The sequence below is a fragment of the Pteropus alecto genome, unplaced genomic scaffold, assembly GCF_000325575.1.
Source record: "Pteropus alecto unplaced genomic scaffold, ASM32557v1 scaffold7, whole genome shotgun sequence".
Taxonomy (NCBI): Eukaryota; Metazoa; Chordata; class Mammalia; order Chiroptera; family Pteropodidae; genus Pteropus; species Pteropus alecto.
In genome coordinates, this window is record NW_006494614.1 from 14521559 (window position 1) to 14541128 (window position 19570).

A 19570-nucleotide genomic window follows, 5' to 3' on the forward strand; every position below is an offset into this window, starting at 1 on the left:
AAAAGCTTCAATTAAAAGACAAAGAAGGGGAAAAAAAGACATAAGGAGAGACACATAGAGAAATTGCCATGTGAAGAATGGAGGTATGCTGCAACAGTCAACAAACACCAAAGAAAGCAAACTACCCGAAGCTAGAAGAGAAGCATGGAACAGATTCTCCCTCACAGCCTTCAGAAGTAACCAACTCTGCCAAAATCTTGATTTCAGACCTCTAGCCTCCAGAATATGAGACAATAAATTTGTTTTTTAAGTCAAAAAATAAAGACATAAGGTGGCAGAATGGTTAAGAAAATATGATCCACCTATATGCTGCCTACAAGAGACTCACTTTAGATCAAAAGACACACTCTGAAAGTAAAGAGAGGGACAAAGATATTCCATGTAAATAGAACCGAAAAGAAAACTGGTGTGGCAGTACTTATATTGACAAAATAGACTTCAAAACAACGTAAAAAGACAAAGGAGGACATTACATAATTCTGAAGAGGTCCATTCAAGAAGGGGATATATCATTTGTAAATACTTATACAACCAACAGCAGAGTACCCAGGTATGTAAAGCAAATGTTAATGGACATAAAGGCAGAAATTAACGGTAATACTGTAATAGTCGGGAACTTTAATACTCCACTTACTTCAATGGATAGACCATCTAGACAGAAAATTAATAAAGAAATAATGGCCTGAAATACATTAGACTAGTTTAATTTTATAGACATTAATAGAGCACTTTATCCAAAAACTGTAGATTACATATTTTTCTCAAGTGCACATGGAACATTTTCATATACTAGGATAGATCATATACTAGGCTACAAAACAAGCCTCAAGAAATTCAAGAAGATTGAAATTATATCAAGAATATTTTCTGGCCACAATGGCATTAAACTAGAAATCAACTGCAGAAAGAAAACTGGAAAAAGACACAAATATGTGGAAATTAAAAACATGCTTCTAAACAACCAGTAGATCAAGAGGAAATCAAAACTACTTTAAAACAAATTAAACTGAAAAACACAACCTTATAAAATTTATGAGATGCAGCAAAAGCAGTTATAAGATGAAAGTTTATAGTTATATGGATCTACCTCAAGAAGCAGGAAAAGTCCCAAATAAACAATCTATAGTTACACCTAAAGAAACTAGAAGAAGAGGAACAAACAAAACCCAAAGTAAGTAGAAGGAAGGAAATAATAAAGAGCAGAGCAGAAATAAATGAAATAGAAAAATAGAAAGTATTTATGGAACCACAAAAGATCACAGATAGCTGAAGCAATCTTGAACAAAATTGGACATATAATGCTCCCTGATTTCAAACTATACTACAAAGCTATAATAATCAAAACAGTATACTAGCACAAAAACACACATAGATCAATGGAACAGAATAGAGAGCCCAGAAAGAAACCCTTGCTTATGTGGTCAGCTAATTGACAATGGAGTAATATACAATGGAGTAATAGTAGTCTCTTCAACAGTGGCGTAGGGAAAATTGGACAGAAGCAAAAAAAAAAAAAACAAAAAACAAAAACTGGACCACTCTTTTATACCACATACAAAAATAAACTCAAAATGTGTTAAAGACCTGAAACCATGAAACTCTTAGAAAAAAAACAGGTAGTAAATTATCTGACATCAGTCTATAACGTCTTTTTGGATGCATCCCCTCGAGCAAGGGAAACAAAAGCAAACAAACAAATGGGACTTAATCAAACTAAAAAGCTTCTGTACAGTAAAGGAAACCATTATTAACAAAACAAAAATAACTTAATGGGAGAATATATTCATAAATGATATATCCAAAACATATCAAACTCATACAGCTCAACAACAAAAACAGTCCAATCAAAAAATGAGCAGAGGACACAAAAAGACATTTCTCCAAAGAAGACATACAGATAGCCAGTAGGTATGAAAAGATGCTCAACATCACTAATTGTCAGGGAAATGCAAATCAAAACCACAATGAGATACCACCTCACACCTGTCAGAAATGGCTATTATCAAAAAGTCAACAAATAACATATTGGCAAGGATGTGGGGAAAAGGCAGTCTTTGTGGTGGGACTGCAAACTGGTGCAGCCACTATGGAAGAAAGTACGGATATTCCTGAAAAAAACTAAAAATAAGTCTACCATATGACCCAGCAAATTCTGCTTCTGAGTATTTATCTGAAGAAAACAAAAACACTAATTAGAAAAGATACAAACCACCCACCTCTCTGTTCAGTGCAACATTGTTTACAGCAGGCAAAATATGGAAGCAACCATTGATAGATGAATGGGTAAAGAAGATTTGCATACACACAATGGAATAATACGCAGAAATAGAATGAAATCTTGTCATCTGTGACAACATGGATGGGCCTAGAGGGTATTTTGCTAAGTGAAAAAGTAAGAAAAAGACAAATACTGTATTGTTTCACATATATGTGGGATGTAAAACATAAAACAAACAGACTCATAGAAACAGACCAAAGGGATGGTTACCAAAAGAGATGGGGTGGGGGGATGAATTAAAAAAATGAAAGGGAATATAGTCAATAATCTGATGATATGTTTGCATGGTGATAGATGATTACTAGACTTAGCGATCACATTGTGAGGCATAAAAATGTGAAATCACTATATTGTACATCTGAAACTAATATACTCATTATACCTAAATGACAAAATTTACAAAAAACTGATCGTAATGATTAAAAAAAAAACTTTATAATTACATTTATACAAGTTAAAAAGTCTTCGATTTACATTCATGTTTATATACTTTGTATGTTTTGTAGTTTAATTATGTTTTATTGTTTTTAAGTTTTGATTGGAAGCTCTGTGTTTCTGTGTGGAACAGGTTGACTGTGTATTTCCATGTTTTTTCTCCTGGGTCTGTCTCTTAATTTTCATATTTGGTTGCCAGCATTCTGGAAGCTGATTAGGGAGGGTAAAGAGGTTAGGCTCAAGGGGCTAAGGTTCTCACCATTTGGTATAGATTTTCATATACCTCTCCATTCAATGTGGACTTTACCTGCCTCTAGTGATTTTCAATCACACTTTCCTTCTACTAAGGTAGAGGAGGTACAGTCATCTGACCACATGGAGATAGGGAGGATTTCTGACATTCTTTACCACTCCATAAGTAATCTTTAGACTAATTTTCGTGTTTTCATCCTCATGCCTACTTCAGGATCTGATAACATAAGATGGTTCCAATATATGAGCCTTTTCAGGGTTCTGAGCTTTACACCCTACTACCATTTCAGCTGATGAGAATTAGCTTTCCTTTATTTCCATTACGTCAGTGATCTCTCTAGCTCTTTTCCATTTTAGTTTGCCATTGTCTTAATGCTTTACTTTTTGCCTTTGTGGGTTTGTGCCTTTCTAATTACTGGCCATGTTTACTTTATATGGGATTTCAGGGAGTGGATTAAAGTAGTCATGTATCTGAAACTTCAGACTTTGATTTTCAAATTCAGAAAAAATTTTCTCCATAATTATTAGCAATATGAGCTCAGATTTCCATGTTGAAAGGACTATCTAAATTTCAAAAGAAATCTATAATGGCATGTTAAAGAGAATTCTAGAAACATAAGAACAAAGATGCCATAAAATTTGGCCAACAATATAATCAGGGTATTTTTTTCTTGACTGAAACCTAAGAGATGTTTATTATACATTTATTTTATGAAAATTTAAATACAAATGAATAATGAATTTTATGTATTTTGGGACACCAAGAAAATTTGACCAATTATTTTATTTTGTTAAATTTCTGCTAAATTAGTGGAGTGATCACATTGTAAGGCATAAAAATGTCAAATCACTATATTGCATACCTGAAATTAATATTGTATATCCACTATACTTAAATGAAAAAAATCATAAAAACAAAATAAACTGTAATTATTTAAAAACAATTATTCATTTGTATTTAAATTTTCCAATCACATTTTCATAAAATGTCATTTCTGCTAAATTCTTTAAAATTTATGTACTGCTTTTATTTATACTCATTAAACAATGGACTGTGAAATATATGTATGTAAGATATGTATGTTAATATGTATGTATAAATATATATGTATAAAGCATATATAAAATACATATAATTTATTATTTGATTATGGAAATTTTTTCCGAAGTTAATGGCACAGATTAGAAACCATTTGTTAGAAATTTTAAGAACACATTTACATAAAGTGGTTAATGTTTATTCCTGAATTTTGATGCATGCTTAGTATAAATGGAAATAATTATTAGGTTGTTAATTTTCTTGACTCCTTAGAATGCTGCATTAGTGTGTTGCTTGATTTTAAATCAGATAGACATAGGGTGTAAATACATATAGTATATGCTTGAAGAAATTAAAAATGGAATAGATTTGTTTTCCTGAAAATATCCCTTGTGAACGTGGCCTAAACAAAGTTTGTAACATTTAAACTTTGTAAAAAATTTAAAGTTTGTAAAAAGTAGAAAATTAATCTAAAATTAGCACTTTACTCTTATTTACAGGTTGTTTTTATAGAATGTATTAATTATTGTAGTGATTTATTAAGTTTTTAAAAAAATTTCACAAAGGTACATCTTCATCTTCCTGATGAATTATTTAATGCGATTTTATTTCCTTAGATGTTTTTATACTCTAATATTAAGGTTAATGTACAGTTCATTAGCAGATCACAAAGCAGCTCTCTAAGTTTGCTTCTAGTCGTAGTAAGGATTTTCACTAGTTTCTTCACACATTAATTCACCAAGTCTTTATGACTTCCAGTAAATAGTTGTACTCCTGCTACCAGCAGTTAGGCGTGTATGTTAAGTATTAAAAGTAATTGGTTCTTGCATTACAACAAAGTTCTAACCAGGCGGATTTTAAATCAAACATGAAAACATCAAGTGTATATGGGAGTTGGCCACTTTTCATTATCCAGTGTTTTACCTGGAGAAATAATACAACATTTCTCACCAGTCATCTTGAGTGAGAGAATGCACAGTCTTTGTTGCCTGACTTGATTTATGATATAAGTTCTTTCAAATTCCATTTAGAGCTAACCAATAAATTTCAATTATTTAATTTCACTAATTTTAATTATATAATTTTTTAGAACTAGAAATTTTATTCATTAAAGCAAAAATTTCAGGGCTGCTTTAGCTGAGGAACAAATCCTGATTAATTTTTTATGTGGCTACAGATGTCTACAAATGCTTCTCCATGAAGTTTCTCTGGCTGCTGAGAAGGAAAATAGCCAGAGTCTATGAGTTAGGAAAAGTAAAATTGTGGGAAATCAGATACTGTTTCAAATTATGGCATGATCAGTGGAAAGAATAATATAACTAATTTAAAGAAATCTACATAAGACATTTTATAGGTAAATACTGTGCATGATTAATGAACATGTGAATTTAAGATATTTTGAATGTACTGTTATCTGTACTTATTTTTTTTGTTTATTGGAGTAACGTTGGTTAATACAATTATATAATTTTCAGGTGTACATTATAATTTGATATATATATATATTCTATTATGCGATTACCACCCAAAGTCTATTTTCCTTCAACTACCATGTATTTGATCCCCTTTACTCACTTCACCGCCCCCAACCCCCATATATTTGACCCCCTTTACCCTGTCTACCTCTCTTCTCTTCCCCCACCCCCTACTCTCTGGTAGTCCATTGTCCATGTATGTCCCCGTGTCTCTGTTCGTCCTGTTCACTTGTTGCTTTTAGGTTTATATCACACATCTAAGTGATATCATGTGATTTTCTACTTTTTCAGTCTGGCTTATTTTTCTTAGCATGATTTTCTCACGGTCCATAATTGGCAGTGTTTCATCTCTTCTTATGGCTGAGTAATATTCCATTGTATATATGTGCCACAGCTTCTGTACTTATTCTTAAGGACATGTTTATTATAACTACCTTTTTATAATATCGCTTACTACATCTAGAAGTCCCCAGATTACCATTATAGTGAATCTGACAACTTGTGCTTTTTCTACACGTTATTGTGAAGTTTTTGTATTTAGAGGCATGAATTGCTTATAGGAGACATTTATTGGATTTTCTGGTAAGAGTAATTGCCAGCAGTATTCCCAGATGGCTAATGCTAACATTGTACACCATAGTTAGCTTGTTTATCAATAGAAACCTTCAGGTATGTATGCTTTCGTGAAGAGAAAGGAGTGGTGAGACAATGGGGAGTGGTTCTTTCGTATATGTATATAATTTATGTTCTGTGTATGCATGTGTTTGAAGGAAATTTTTGTGATAAAGTCAGATTAAGTTCCTTTTGAAGAAATATTTTTAACATATATACCTTAGTAGGTCATGTTTTTGATATAAATAAGAAAATCTCTCATAATGATGTAAGATTTTACTTAGAGTAAATGACTTAAATGTGGACACAACAGTATAGTGATTAAGCTGGAGTTCTGGAGTGAGCCTTGCCTGAATTTAAATTGTGAATCTGTTATTTGGTAGCATTGTGAACTTAGGTCAGTTATTTAACCTTTCTGTCTTACTTTTCTTGTCCATAAAGCGGCTAATACAGTACCTGATTCACAGGAGTATTGTGAGTTAATACATGGAACACTTTAGGATAGCACTATCAACATCGTATAATCAAATACATAAATGTTTGTTATTATTTAAATGAATTATTACTTTTGCTATATGTTCACATGAATAACTGATTTCCTTAACAAGTATTAAGTTTTGGTGAACTTTTTTAAAGAAAAATCTTATGTGAAGCAGTTTGTACTGATTTAATCTTTATTGATTAAACAGAATTTTGATAAATTTTAGCTTATTTTGTTATGAATGGATGCTGAGCTCATATGCTAACAAAACAAAGTGAATCATTCTCATTTTCCTCCCATCTGTGTTACCTTTGGCACTTTTTGAGGAGCATTGTTGTCTTGATTTCTTATTGAGGGCAGTAGTAGACTAGATGGCAGAGTATGAGTTTTGTGGTCATTAAGAATTGGGTTTGGATCCCAGTCCTGCCTCATCTCTGGTGATCCTATGGTTGTTGAGATCCCTGAACTTTGGTTGTACTCTTTTAAACATAGGTGGTGATGAAAATTCTTCTCTGTCAGGATTGTTGTAAGGATTAAATGAGATGATGTATGTAAAGTGTTTTGCAAATACGATTTGGTCAGAGTCAGAAGGCCTTGCTTTTCTATGAGGTACCCTAAATAGTTTATGAGCTTAATCTGGGTGCAGATTTTATGATTTCTTCAAAGTATGAATTTAACTTTTTAGGGAATTATCCAGTTATCATTTGTGTTCACTTATTAACAATGGCCATTTTGTTTTCTGTAAATAGGAAAAAAATTAAAATAAGATTAAGAATTTGTTTAATGATTGTTCATAATTTTGATTAATGTTATGGATTCTGAAAACTGTACTAAAGGTACACTGTAGTTCTAGTGTACAAATGTTATGGATTCTGAAAACTGTACTAAAGGTACACTGTAGTTCTAGTGTACAAATTAACTGTATTAACTAATGGTCGGTCCTTTTTGAATTAAATTTTTTAAATCAGATTCTAGGAAGGAAAGAGATACTAAGCCTATTAACTGTTTATATATTTCTTCATGCCAGAACTTCTGTGTTCTCATTTTCTTCTTTTTCTCTTAAATCAAAATTTTAGTTTTGTTAAATGCTGTGAAAATTTTGGATAGTAATAAATCTACATAACACTTCTCTGAATCAAGTAGTTTTAAATACATAAATTAATATTTGATCCTCATAACCACCATTATGATGGAGAACATGTTATTAATAAGGAAACTGAAGCATAGAGGTTAAATCAAAGTCAGAGTCAAAGCCAGCATGTGGCAGAGCCAAGATTTGAACCCAGTCTAGCAACAGAGCCTATGTGCCTATGTGACTACCATCTTGCAAATCCTTTTTACATTCTTGATTGTAAAGTAAAAAAAAAAAAAAAAAAATCGCTACATGAAAAGATTCTGATACCATAAAAATCTGAGTATGCAGTCTTTGGAAGCTAAATCTGTATAGGTAATTTTTGATTATTTTGTCTTTTTTGGTGGTTAGTATTCTAAAATACATTATACTTAACTAATTCTCAAAATATCGTGTTGGGTGTAATTGATTTTATATTTTTTATTATTTAGGTCAACTTAAATTTTATTTCTTCTAGTCTGTGCATGTAAAATTAGGTTTAAATTTTAAATAATGTTATTGAAACATATATATACACAGAAGTGCAGTTATGTGTTTGGGTTGTTGAAGTTTCACAAACCGAACACATCTTAAATGCAAGCAGAACTCAAATCAAGAAGTAACATTACCAGCATTATTCAGCAGAAGTAACATTTCCTCTACTGAGCTTACTTATTCTCTAATTTGCTGAGCATAGGTTTTGTTGTTACCTGAGGCATAGTTATAATAGCTGTTTTTAATATCACTGCTATCATTCAATATCTGGGTTCCCTCCAGTGTTAGTCTATATTGCTTTTTCTTATCACATAGTTTTGATTAGTTCACAGTTGACAGCAAGAATCCAACATTGCATTGAAAACTGTAATTATATAATATCATTGTTAAATTTTTGGCCTACGTTCTTTCCATTGTCCCCTTGTGGCTTCTAGCAATGACGTTTTTTAAAAAATGGATATTTTACACGATATTTGGTGTCTTTTACAGGTCATCTTCTCTACATTCATTTTCATCCAAGTCATTCCGGGATTTCTTAGAAGAAAAAAAATCTATTACTGGCCATAATTCAGGAGATCATATCAAAAAAGTTTGTTTTAAAGGAATTGAGAATTCCCAGGCTCCAAAAGTTGTAAGGTAATAAAATAAACTTACACATTTTCTACTGTAAAATGTTCTATGGTGGTTTTATGTTCTGAAGTGGTCTTTAAATTTTTATAAGGCAGATTTTTATACATTCTTTTACATTCAAAATTAACATGTCTTTTATAAGTTTTATTTTGGTATAATTGGCTTACAATAAACTGTATATTTAAAGTAAGCAATTTGAAGTTTTGGCATACACATACACCTGTTAAACCATCATCACCAGCCACCTTCGACAGTGAATATAACTGTTATTCTCAGAAGTTCTCTTGGTAATCCCTGCCTCCCTTTCTCATCCTACTCCCTCTGCCACTACTAACCTGCTTCAGTCAGTATAGACTAGCTTGTCTATTCCAGAGTTTCATATCAATAGATTCATTCTGTATGTAATTTTTTAAATAATCTGTTTTTTTTTACTCAGCACATATTGAGATTGGTCCAAGTTGTTATGTGTATCAATAGTTCACTCCATTTTATTGCTGAGTAGTTTTTCACTATGGATATGAAACAGTCTGTATACATCTGTTGCTGGACCTTTGAGTGTTTCTAGTTGTTTCTTTAGCTATTTTTGATACTGATTTTTAAAGTCCAATGTTTTTAAAAGAAGTTTATATCGTAAATGCATACATGTACCTTTAGTGTTGTTAAACTTTGACAGTAAAAATGATGTTTATGTCTAACTACATTTGAGTGCCACTTGTACACATACATACCACATATGTTTTGTATCTATTACGTACATAATGATAATCAAATGTTTTAAAATAGTCATATATACATCTCTTATTAGAGTTGTCTATTCCAGGCAAATATTTTTAATTAGAAAAAATTCAGTTATCTGTTATCTTCTGTAATGACTCTACATCTTTTGTATTTTTAAAAACTGAATATAATACAGTCTTTTTTGACGTAAGAAAAAGTTTTTTTTTTAAAGTTGTATCATGAGTGATGTCCTGTAGTGATGTCCATGTTTTTAAATAGAAAGGTATGTAACTTCTTTATTTTCCTACTGTGAGACACACAAATCTGCTTCTGTTTGTATTCATCTTATCCTCCTCTTTTGTTTTGCAATAGAAGAGTTACCCTTCCCGTCTAAGGCTAATATTTATACTTCTGCTTGTATCTTAACCCTTTTCCACTTCAGAAGCCTTAAACTAATAATTATCCCTGTCTTTTCTTGTGGATATTTAACCTTTTCCTTTTACGTAGATTTTTCCCATCTGGTTTTGAATATGCTCAGGTCTCTGTCTTCTGGGATAAGATAATCAATTCCTTACTCAACCCCACACTTTTTTCTAGCAATTGTTCTCTCATTACCAATCACCTACTCCCTTCACAGCCAGATTTCTCAAAAGAGCTGGCAGCTCCTACTCACTTCATAATCTATTTTGGCTTCCAGTCTCATTACTAAACTGAAACAATTTAGGCTAAGTTCACCAGTGACCTTCATATTGCCAACACCATGGACTTTCTATATGACTTGTACTCCGGTCATCTTCTCATTTCATTCTATATTATTTCTACACTGTCTGTTCCATGAGCTATGTTCAATTATTACCTGTACACTAGAGACTCAAAGTTTATATTGCCTGCCCACATCTATTATCTGAGCTTCAGACTTAGTTATCCAACTGCCTTCATTCTATTTGAATGTTAGAAATACCCTAAACTTTATGTCCAAAACCAAACTTAATGTTTTTTTCTTATACCTCTCTCATAAAACCAAAATCTGAAACAAAAACACAGGTGATATATTGAAGAGCTCATTCTTCCTGATTTTTCTTACTCGATAAGTGGCATTTGCAAATCTTTGGCATGTCCATCTTCCTTACCAATGTCCAGTCTATCATCAGGACATTCCAGTTTTATCTCAAATATTTCTCAAATCCATATATTAAATTTAATCTCCACTCCCGTCACCTTCATTCAGGCTACTGTGATCTTTTACCTAGGCTACCTGAGTAAGCCTCCTAACCGGTCCTGCCATGGCCTTTCTTCTTTTCTTTCAGTACATTAAGGCAGTGTATTCTTTTTCAAGCACAGATTTTACTGCTCTTAGGATAAAAGCTAGAATTCTTATATGGCCTTCAATGCCTACCTAGTCTGGCTCCTGCCAACCTTTTGATGATCATCTTTTAACATGATTTCTGTATTCCAGCCATCTTGGCCTTCTCTTGGTTTCTCAGATACAATTTACTTCTTCCCACCTATATACCCTTTGACTAGTTGACTCTGATTCTTCTTTCAGTTTCCATTCAGCCATATTCTTTGGCGAAGTTTGACTTCCCTTTCAGGGTCTGTTTCCTGTTATATGATCTCAACGCACTTCTCACTCATCACACTTCTCACTCTTCAGTTTTCACAGTTATACTTAATATTAGTGTGATTCTTTGTTTAATGGTTTCTGTTACAAGTATTTTAATATCTGTGTATTCAACTATGTGTTCAGTGAGAGCAAAGAAGATTGATCTCTTTGCTCTTCACCAATGCTTAAAATGTTTCTTAGCATCTAGTAGGTGCTCAGTCAGCATTTAGTGAATGACGGGATAAATAAATGAAATAAAATTGTAGCTCTCTCTCAAGTAACATTTGTTTCTGATATAGCAAATTTATGCCTTAAGTGTATAAACTTTAAGTTATAAACAAGTTCATTTTTGTAAATTTTAAATATTTTAAATACTAACAATATATATTAAAATATCTTATTTTGGATATTTTTATTTGTCATGGAACTCTTAATATTAAGGATCTGTGGTTTCATAGTTGATCACTAGAGTGTGCTATAACATCAGGGCACTTAATTATGAAAAGTAGGGTATGCCGTTATAGTGCTTTGGAAATTTTAGTTAAAGGAATGTGTGATAGTATCATTCTATCCTTACCTTGGCTGTTTGGTAAGTGGAAGTTAATGTTTTAAATAGCTGTGTGTTATCTGATCACTGAGAAAGAAAACAGCTTGAGTTTCATTTTTTAATTTCATCAAAACTATGTAATCATAAGTTTTTTTAAAAAGGAAATAATAAAACATAACGGATGAAGTAGAATATTAATTCACTAAATTATGGGACACCTGATATATGTACAACAATCTGTTGGCCTCTCAGGTATATAGAAATATATAATACACAGGCCCATCATTAAATGTATTTGATATCTAGTTGGTAAGTCTAAATATGCATACATGGAAATTAAATGACAGAACAAGAATGAAATTATAGTACAATATAACAGTATTAAAGAAATTACAGAGTAATATATGATTAAGTGCCAGATGAGTGGCTCAGAGAAGGACAAAATTATGGCTAGAGTTGTAAGGAAAACTTCATTGAGGAAGAAAGGCTTGAGTATTAGTTCATAAACATTTCAAATTCAATTCCAAATATTCCATCATTATCCTTATGGTCATATAAATAATACTAGAAAAAATATTGATCTATTTCATTGCCACAAGCTTTTGAACATAGGATGGGATTTTTAAATGGAGAGGAGAAAGGACAGTGTAAACAGAGGAAATAGTGGGAATTAAGCAAGAAGACAGGAATGCTTATGGTTCTTTAGGGAATTGGGGAGGGGGAGTGGCAGGGATTGGGGGGCTTATCTCAGGAAGTTCTACCAATCACACATTCTTGTTTTAATTGTAGAAAATGTAATTTTTTTCCCCCAAGGCTAAGGAAATCCAAGAATAACAATGTTATTTGGGAGGTTGGTTAAATGTAGAAAAGAGGGATTTATGCAATTTCTATTTGTTTATTGTTACTTATGGGTTCTTTTTCATTTTAAAGTGTTTTATTTTTATTTTACAATTACAGTTGATGTGCAGTATTATTTTGTATATATTTTATATCATTAAAACATTTTTTAAAAATCTTTTTCATAAATAACTCTTTATATAATTCTGAGCAGAAAATGTGGTCTTGTGTTTCTAATTCGTGAGAAAAACTAATTGTCAGTCAAAATCACTATATCAGCTCTAATCTTATATAAAAATCTTTGTAGTTAAGCTAATAACAAATTTTTTAAAAAGTCACTTGTATGAGCAAAAAAGTAATTTATTCCTCTTAAAGTCTAAATTCAGCATGATTAATATCCTTCAGTTGAAAGTATTTGAAAGATTTTAGCTAGCCTACATAAATTTTATACAAATTGTCTATTGAGATGTCTATTTCTGTGTTGCAAATACCTTAAGCTTAATAATGCTATATTTTCTGAAAGCTTAGAATGTTTTTTATACTTGTTTAATAATAGTTCCATTTTGTTTAGCAGTTTTGCTTCATTCTGAGATGAAATTTTGACAGACTTCAAGTTGTTTGGATAAATTTGTAATTAATGAAATTATCCATTGAAAAGTCATTAGTGGAAAGAATTCTAGGATTATAATTCTATGATCAGATTTGAGTTTCAGTCTAACACTTAGAATAGCCCTTGCATGTGGACCTTTCTGAATATGTTTCATCACACATGAAATGAGAACAGTGATTCCTATCTCATAGGTTTATTAAGGCTTAATCAGATAATATATATGATAGTACTTTATAAATTATAAAATGTTACATAGTTATACGTAAGCTCTGATTGCTTAACTTTGATTTAACAAGGCATATATAAGATACTTTAGTCCTAATATTTAATTCTGTTAGCCAGTGATATACCATTTTTTAAGACAGAGCTTATAGCTTAACATTTAAATACTGATTGGCTCAACATTATTTTTGAATTTCTTTGAAAGTGTCAAAACACGTTAGCCGATCTCCAGACATCAGGATGATTTTTGAGCACCACTTCAATCATTATCTGTTTTTGTTTTGCGTTATGCTTTTATGCCCCAGAAGGCCTTAGACTGACTTTAGGACCTTTCAAGGAACTTAACCAAGACTCTGTTTAAGTTAGTTATCTATTCCAACAGAATGTAGAATTTTTCCATTTATTTTATAGTCATCTTAATCTAGATTCTCATCACCTCATAACATGTTTATCCCAAAGCTTTCTAGTTCATCTCTTTGGCTTAAATTTTCTCATGGTCATCTTTTATTTTATCCTGGAGACTTCTCTTATTTTGGATGTCATAGGTCAGGAATGCAGCATAGAACTTCCTTAAAACTAAGAACCCTGTAACTATACCTATTTTCATTTCCATTTGTATTTCACTGCTTACATTTGGAGAAAAAAATTACTAGTAATTCAAAGGAATAAGGAACTTTTTAGGAAAATAGTCTGCTTTTATTTTATCCCATATTTAAAATTCTTTGGTTTTCTGCCTCAGTTATTTATTCTCTAATTACTTTTTCACAACAGCTATGTTCCAGGTGTTCTGCCAGACACTGAGATACAAAGATGAATGAAACATAGCCCTGTACCTTGAGAGACTACTGTTAAGACAGACTTGTAAACAATAAGAGCACAGCATATGAAGCTCTGTAATAGTAACTGAAGTGCAGTAGGAGCAGAGAGAAGGTGATATTTGAGCCAGTTTTTAAAGAATGAGAAGACATTTGTAATGGAATATATTCTACACTAAGGGGAATACTAGAAATAAATGAAGCTTTGTGATAACTGAAAAGACTGTAGACTCTGAGTCAAAATAGCCTGGATTTGAGTTCTGTGTCTGCCATTTACCCAATTTGTGAATCAGGCAAATTATACTCTGAGTCTCTGTTTCCTAATCAATATAAGGGAAATTAAATACTTCCTTCACAGAGTATTGCAAAGATTAAATGAGATACTGTATATAAAAATACTCACTGTAAATTTGCCCACACGTCAGGTCTAAACATTTTAGCTTTCACTGTTTCATTTTAACTTTATTTCCCTTTCAATCTCTTCCATACTTTTAATTCACTCATTCTGTTTATTGAAAAGAACAGCCTACCTTTATTTGAGCCACCAGCATCTTTCACCATTTCTATATTTGTACAACCAAAACTCTATCTCAATGTCACTCTCCTCATTTTAATGTCATTTCCTCAGTGAAGCCAACATCATATACTCCCTTCTCTATTATTTTAATTTCTTCTGCAAATCCATAGTAGTTTGTACATGTTGGTGTAGATATCAATTATAGTACCCTAACGTTGTTTTATCATTGCTTAAATACATTTTAAAATCTCTCCTACCAGAGTTTTTTGAGGAGAAGGGACTTAGTTTTAATTAGCCTAGTTTTCGACACCATGGTGATGCCATATTTCTAATAAATGTACATAAATGAATCAGGAAGTCATTATTTTAGGCACTATTTGTTCACACTCTGACTTTGTTGTTAAACCTGTCTAGGCCTACGTTTGCTCATTGTCAAAAGACAACATCGGATTAATCTACGTAATCTCTAGGTACCTTTCTAACTCTAAAATTCCATACTTAGACCAGTCTCTATAATACCTTTGCTGATTTTCCCCCTTACAGGAATGCTTCCTACTCTCCTCATCCTCTTTTATTGACTTCTCCGTGAGGTCCTTTCAAATGACCAAATCTTTTTGATTTTTATAGTCTTTATAGTTAGTAGACCTCAGTTTCTTAGTGTCTTAGTGTCATTTTTGTTGTACTGTATGTCATTTTATATGTTATTTCCTCATCTAGTTTGAGTTCTTGGAAGTCAGAGATCATGTTTTATATTTCTGTTTTATCTATAATCCCTAGCTTGTCAAAACTATTTACTATATTGTAGTCACTCACAAAATTTGGCAGCTAATTATCTGGTTTCTATATACAGTGAATCCTCACTTAATGTCATCAACAGGTTTTGCAACTTTAAGCAAAGTGAATATAATGAAACCAATTTTACGGTAGGCTAATTTATAAAAATAAAAGTTCCTGTGGCATTTCATCAACATAACTAAACGACATTGAACAAAAGGATGTTACTCTAGGACCTCCTATATTTTGAAACAGTGCTAATTTGTCACTTTTAGTCATAAAATATTAATGTAAAACATTCTTTGCAAAGTTGTATTTCTTAATATACGTTTGATTACAATAAATGGCTATATGATATTATTTAAAAAAGAAACCATTCTCACAAGCAAGATGTTCCCCTATGGTAAATAATACCAAGATTTTATAAGACCTCTAATTTTTTTTCTTTGCTTATAATTTTAAAGGTAAGTCTGACTGCACACATTAATTTGTCTCCTGAGTTAGGGGGTTGCAATTCCTCCTCTGTCTTTCTATTAATAAGCTGTTTTACTGATGTTACTGGAAGCTTTAATTTTCAGTTTTGGCATTTGTTTTGCAGATGCTCTACTCATGGTATCCCAGGACCAGAAGGCAACCATATTTCAGATCTGCCACTTCTAGACAGTCACAAGTAAGGTTAATTAGCTTTGGGACCTCCAAAGGTATTCTTTTGCTTAGCACTGAAAAGAATATTAAGAAATTGGGAATAGTATGATATTGAATAGAATGTATTATTTGAATACTTTATGCTCTACAGTTTGAGTTATCTTTCTGTTGTCACATTGCTCTTGCTCCATCTCACTTTTTGATGTTTTCCAAAATTTTCTCTACGGCACTGGTCCAAATGAAATATTAGTTCTTTTCTATTTCTCACCTCATCATTCTGTAAATGGAATGCAAAAGCTTCCAGACCCCTTATGTCGTAAGTCACTGGGAAAAAATGTAACACTGTTAAAGAGGAGGTTTTATGTGCAAAAATTCGAGAAGATGAATGAGAACTCATTATTACTATTCTTTCAGTCCCTGGCTGTCTTCTTCATTGACTGCTCCTTCTGTGGTAGCCCCAGTCACTTTTGCGTCTATTGTAGAAGAAGAACTACAACAGGAAGCAGCACTTATCAGAAGTCGAGAAAAACCCTTGGCTTTGATTCAGGTAAAGAACATGCCTTAGGGAAGAATTACACTACATTCTATCCTTAGGTCTTAAGAAAATTATGTTCGTTTGCTTTGTGTAGGTGCATATATTTATCACATTAAAATGTGAATGCAATATAAAACTAAACAGACATTCATCAATTTAAATATTAATTGCAGTATTCAGGATAACTAATTTAGAACTAATAAATTGTGATAAAGCTAATATTTTTAGTACTGATGATGCTTTGAACTGTTTTAAGAGACCAGAAGAGAACTTGGCATTATTTAGCACTCTACACTGCCTCAGAATTTCAGTAAGAATCATTAAGAGTTCTTAGGTTGTAAGCAGCAGACCCCAACTCTAGCTTACTTAAGGAAGAGAATTTATTGAGGGGTATTAAGATTCTACAGACTAAGCTGAAAGACTAGAGAGCCCTAGCTGCCCTAGAGAGTTTAGAAGCCAGTGTTAGAAAACTTGTACAATAATAAAGTATCTCACAGAGTGAAACTATTGGAATGAATGAGCTCCAACAACTGCTTTCAGTTTGTTTTTTTTTTTTTCTACTCAAGATTAAAATTCAAGGAAAGGCAGGTATCTGATTATTCTAGCTCAGGTTTCAGGCCTTCAGCCCTCTTCTTGCCAACAGGATAGCAGGATACCTAATTTAATTTCACTGTATTATACCCATAGAAAATGGTAGTTCCACAAAAGGAAATTGGAAAGCTGATATAATCTTTAGTTTATAATTAAAGAATAAAGCAAGTCTTTTTTTTTTCTTCCCTCCTTTCAGATTGAGGAGCATGCAATACAAGATTTATTGGTTTTCTATGAGGCATTCGGCAACCCTGATGAGTTTATCATTGTTGAAAGGACACCTCAGGGACCACTGGCAGTACCTATGTGGAATAAGCATGGATGCTAGTTTGCTGTGGAATTAAGATGCATTTTTCATAAATCATGATTATTATAAAGAAAAGCTGTGGAAAAGAGTTCTTACAAATTTGGTAACATCATTCTAGATAGAATAAGAAAGATCTAATTTCTTTACTGCAGTTTAAGCATATATTTGTATGATTAAAAAGAAATCCCTTAGAATTGTGATTTTAGTAATTTTATGTAAAAATGTGAGAGGAAAAACTAGGTTAAGTTTAAATAGAATCATTTCTTCTGAATTGTCTTAAAAGGAAAACATGAGTGATTGAAGTGTATAATTTTAGAGTGATGCATTAAAAATAACTTCCCATTAGAGAATTTGGGATAATTTAGGTTTTTGCCAAATGTCTGTTGTCACTTTTTTTTAATATGACATTGATGAGCTTAAAGTATGAGCATTAGCCATTATTTCTGACCCATTAATGGCCAAAGTTTTGTGTTTACTACAGTAGTTATGTCTCCATTCTTGTCATTTTTTTCATCAGGCTATGAACGTTCTAGTCTTTTTAAAGCTTGAACTGCTCAAATGCCATATTATTTTAGTTTGGATAGCACATTCTCTTTTTGCATTAAACTATGGAGTTTAACGTAGAAAGGAAATATGAACACTTCTGACGAGCTTAGTTCAAGATAATAGTTCCTTTGTAAGATTTGGAGTCAATGTGGGTTGTTTCTTGGTGGGGAGGGGAGATCTTATAAAAGCCTAATTGGGAGAGAATCAATTTCTCAAAGAGTTAAAATTTTGTAAAATAAATGCTTAATTATACATTATGAGAATTAAATAATTTGGAAGAAGATTGGTTACCTTATTTACAATGTTATGTAATCAGAAATTCTCTGAGCCAGGTTATATAGACATTGTTTTCTTTATAGTATGTTTGGTTTTTGAGTAACCACTCAATATTTTAAAAACAAATGTTAAATCTGTGTTCCAGTATCTAGACAGATTGGGAAGGTTTGTTTTAGTTTCTGGGACATAAGCCTAGGGTAACATACAGGAAATTTACTGCTATAATTCAGTTGATGGAAATACAGCTGGAACTAACTCAGCACTTGCAGCAAACTTATAAGCAAATGTCAATAAAAATTAATATTGATCACTGCTAATGTGTGTTTGATATCTTGTACTATATTAGCATCTATTATAGAAGGAATTACTAATTGTTCTTCCTGATGTCATATATGACAGTCAGTATTTAAGTTAATGCTTTATACTTCTTTGACTACTTAAAAGGGGTGTTTTTCTAAAATACACTGTGAAAAGTTTAATATTATGTGTTTGAGTAAATTGAGAAGAAATGAATTTTATGTTTTATTGATATTACAGTAGAGGCCTTATGAAGTAATTGATTTATTTTATTTGAAGCTTCAATTCTTACATGTATATTGTCATCTTTAGTATATAAAGATGCTATGAAGTGATGATTTTCATGGTGTACTTCATGCCATTTGGGAAGCACCCTAACGGGCCTTTTTTGGATGGGATGTAAAAGAAAGACAAGGGCCGACCAAATCTGTGGGGCGTTAGGCCTTTACAAACCTCAATCAGAGCAGTTGCATTTTATGATCTGTTTTATAGTGAGATATTATATAAAATTTCATTTGGAAAAAAAATTATTTTGCTAGTAAAATGAAAGATAAGCACGCTATAAACTATAATTCATAAACAATTCCATGAAGATTGCAACTTGATACATTGCCACCAAAAAGCCCAGGAATGTGATGGCTTTTTCCCCCTAATAATAACATTATTCTGCCAGCAATTATTCATCTTTAATCCTATGACTTCAAGAAAGACTTAATAGAATTGAAGAAAATCTAGAAATGGGCAATTTGAAGGATCAATGGGATGCCGGAGTTTTTAAGATTAAGCAAACAATCAGAACTCTTTAGCCTGGAAAGGTGATGGGAGGTGGAGAATTGAGAGTAGGGGTTGTGGTGTTAGAGCAGAATACACTTAAAATATGCAAAACCAAGAGGTCTGTCAGGTAAAGGCAAATTTGTTGACTA

The 19570-nt window shown here is 32.0% G+C and overlaps 1 protein-coding gene across 2 annotated transcripts in view; it reads left to right on the plus strand.

Moving 5' to 3' along the window:
• Nucleotides 1-18667, plus strand: part of IBTK (inhibitor of Bruton tyrosine kinase) — a 77120-nt gene extending 58453 nt beyond the window's left edge. For both annotated transcript variants that reach the window (XM_015600424.2, XM_006926357.3), the window contains exons 26-29: nt 8668-8814; nt 16049-16120; nt 16510-16642; nt 17418-18667. In XM_015600424.2, the coding sequence (XP_015455910.1) occupies nt 8668-8814; nt 16049-16120; nt 16510-16642; nt 17418-17549 (484 nt within the window). In that variant the 3' untranslated portion in view covers nt 17550-18667. The remainder of the gene's footprint in view (nt 1-8667; nt 8815-16048; nt 16121-16509; nt 16643-17417) is intronic.
• The last annotated feature ends 903 nt before the right edge of the window (nt 18668-19570 follow it).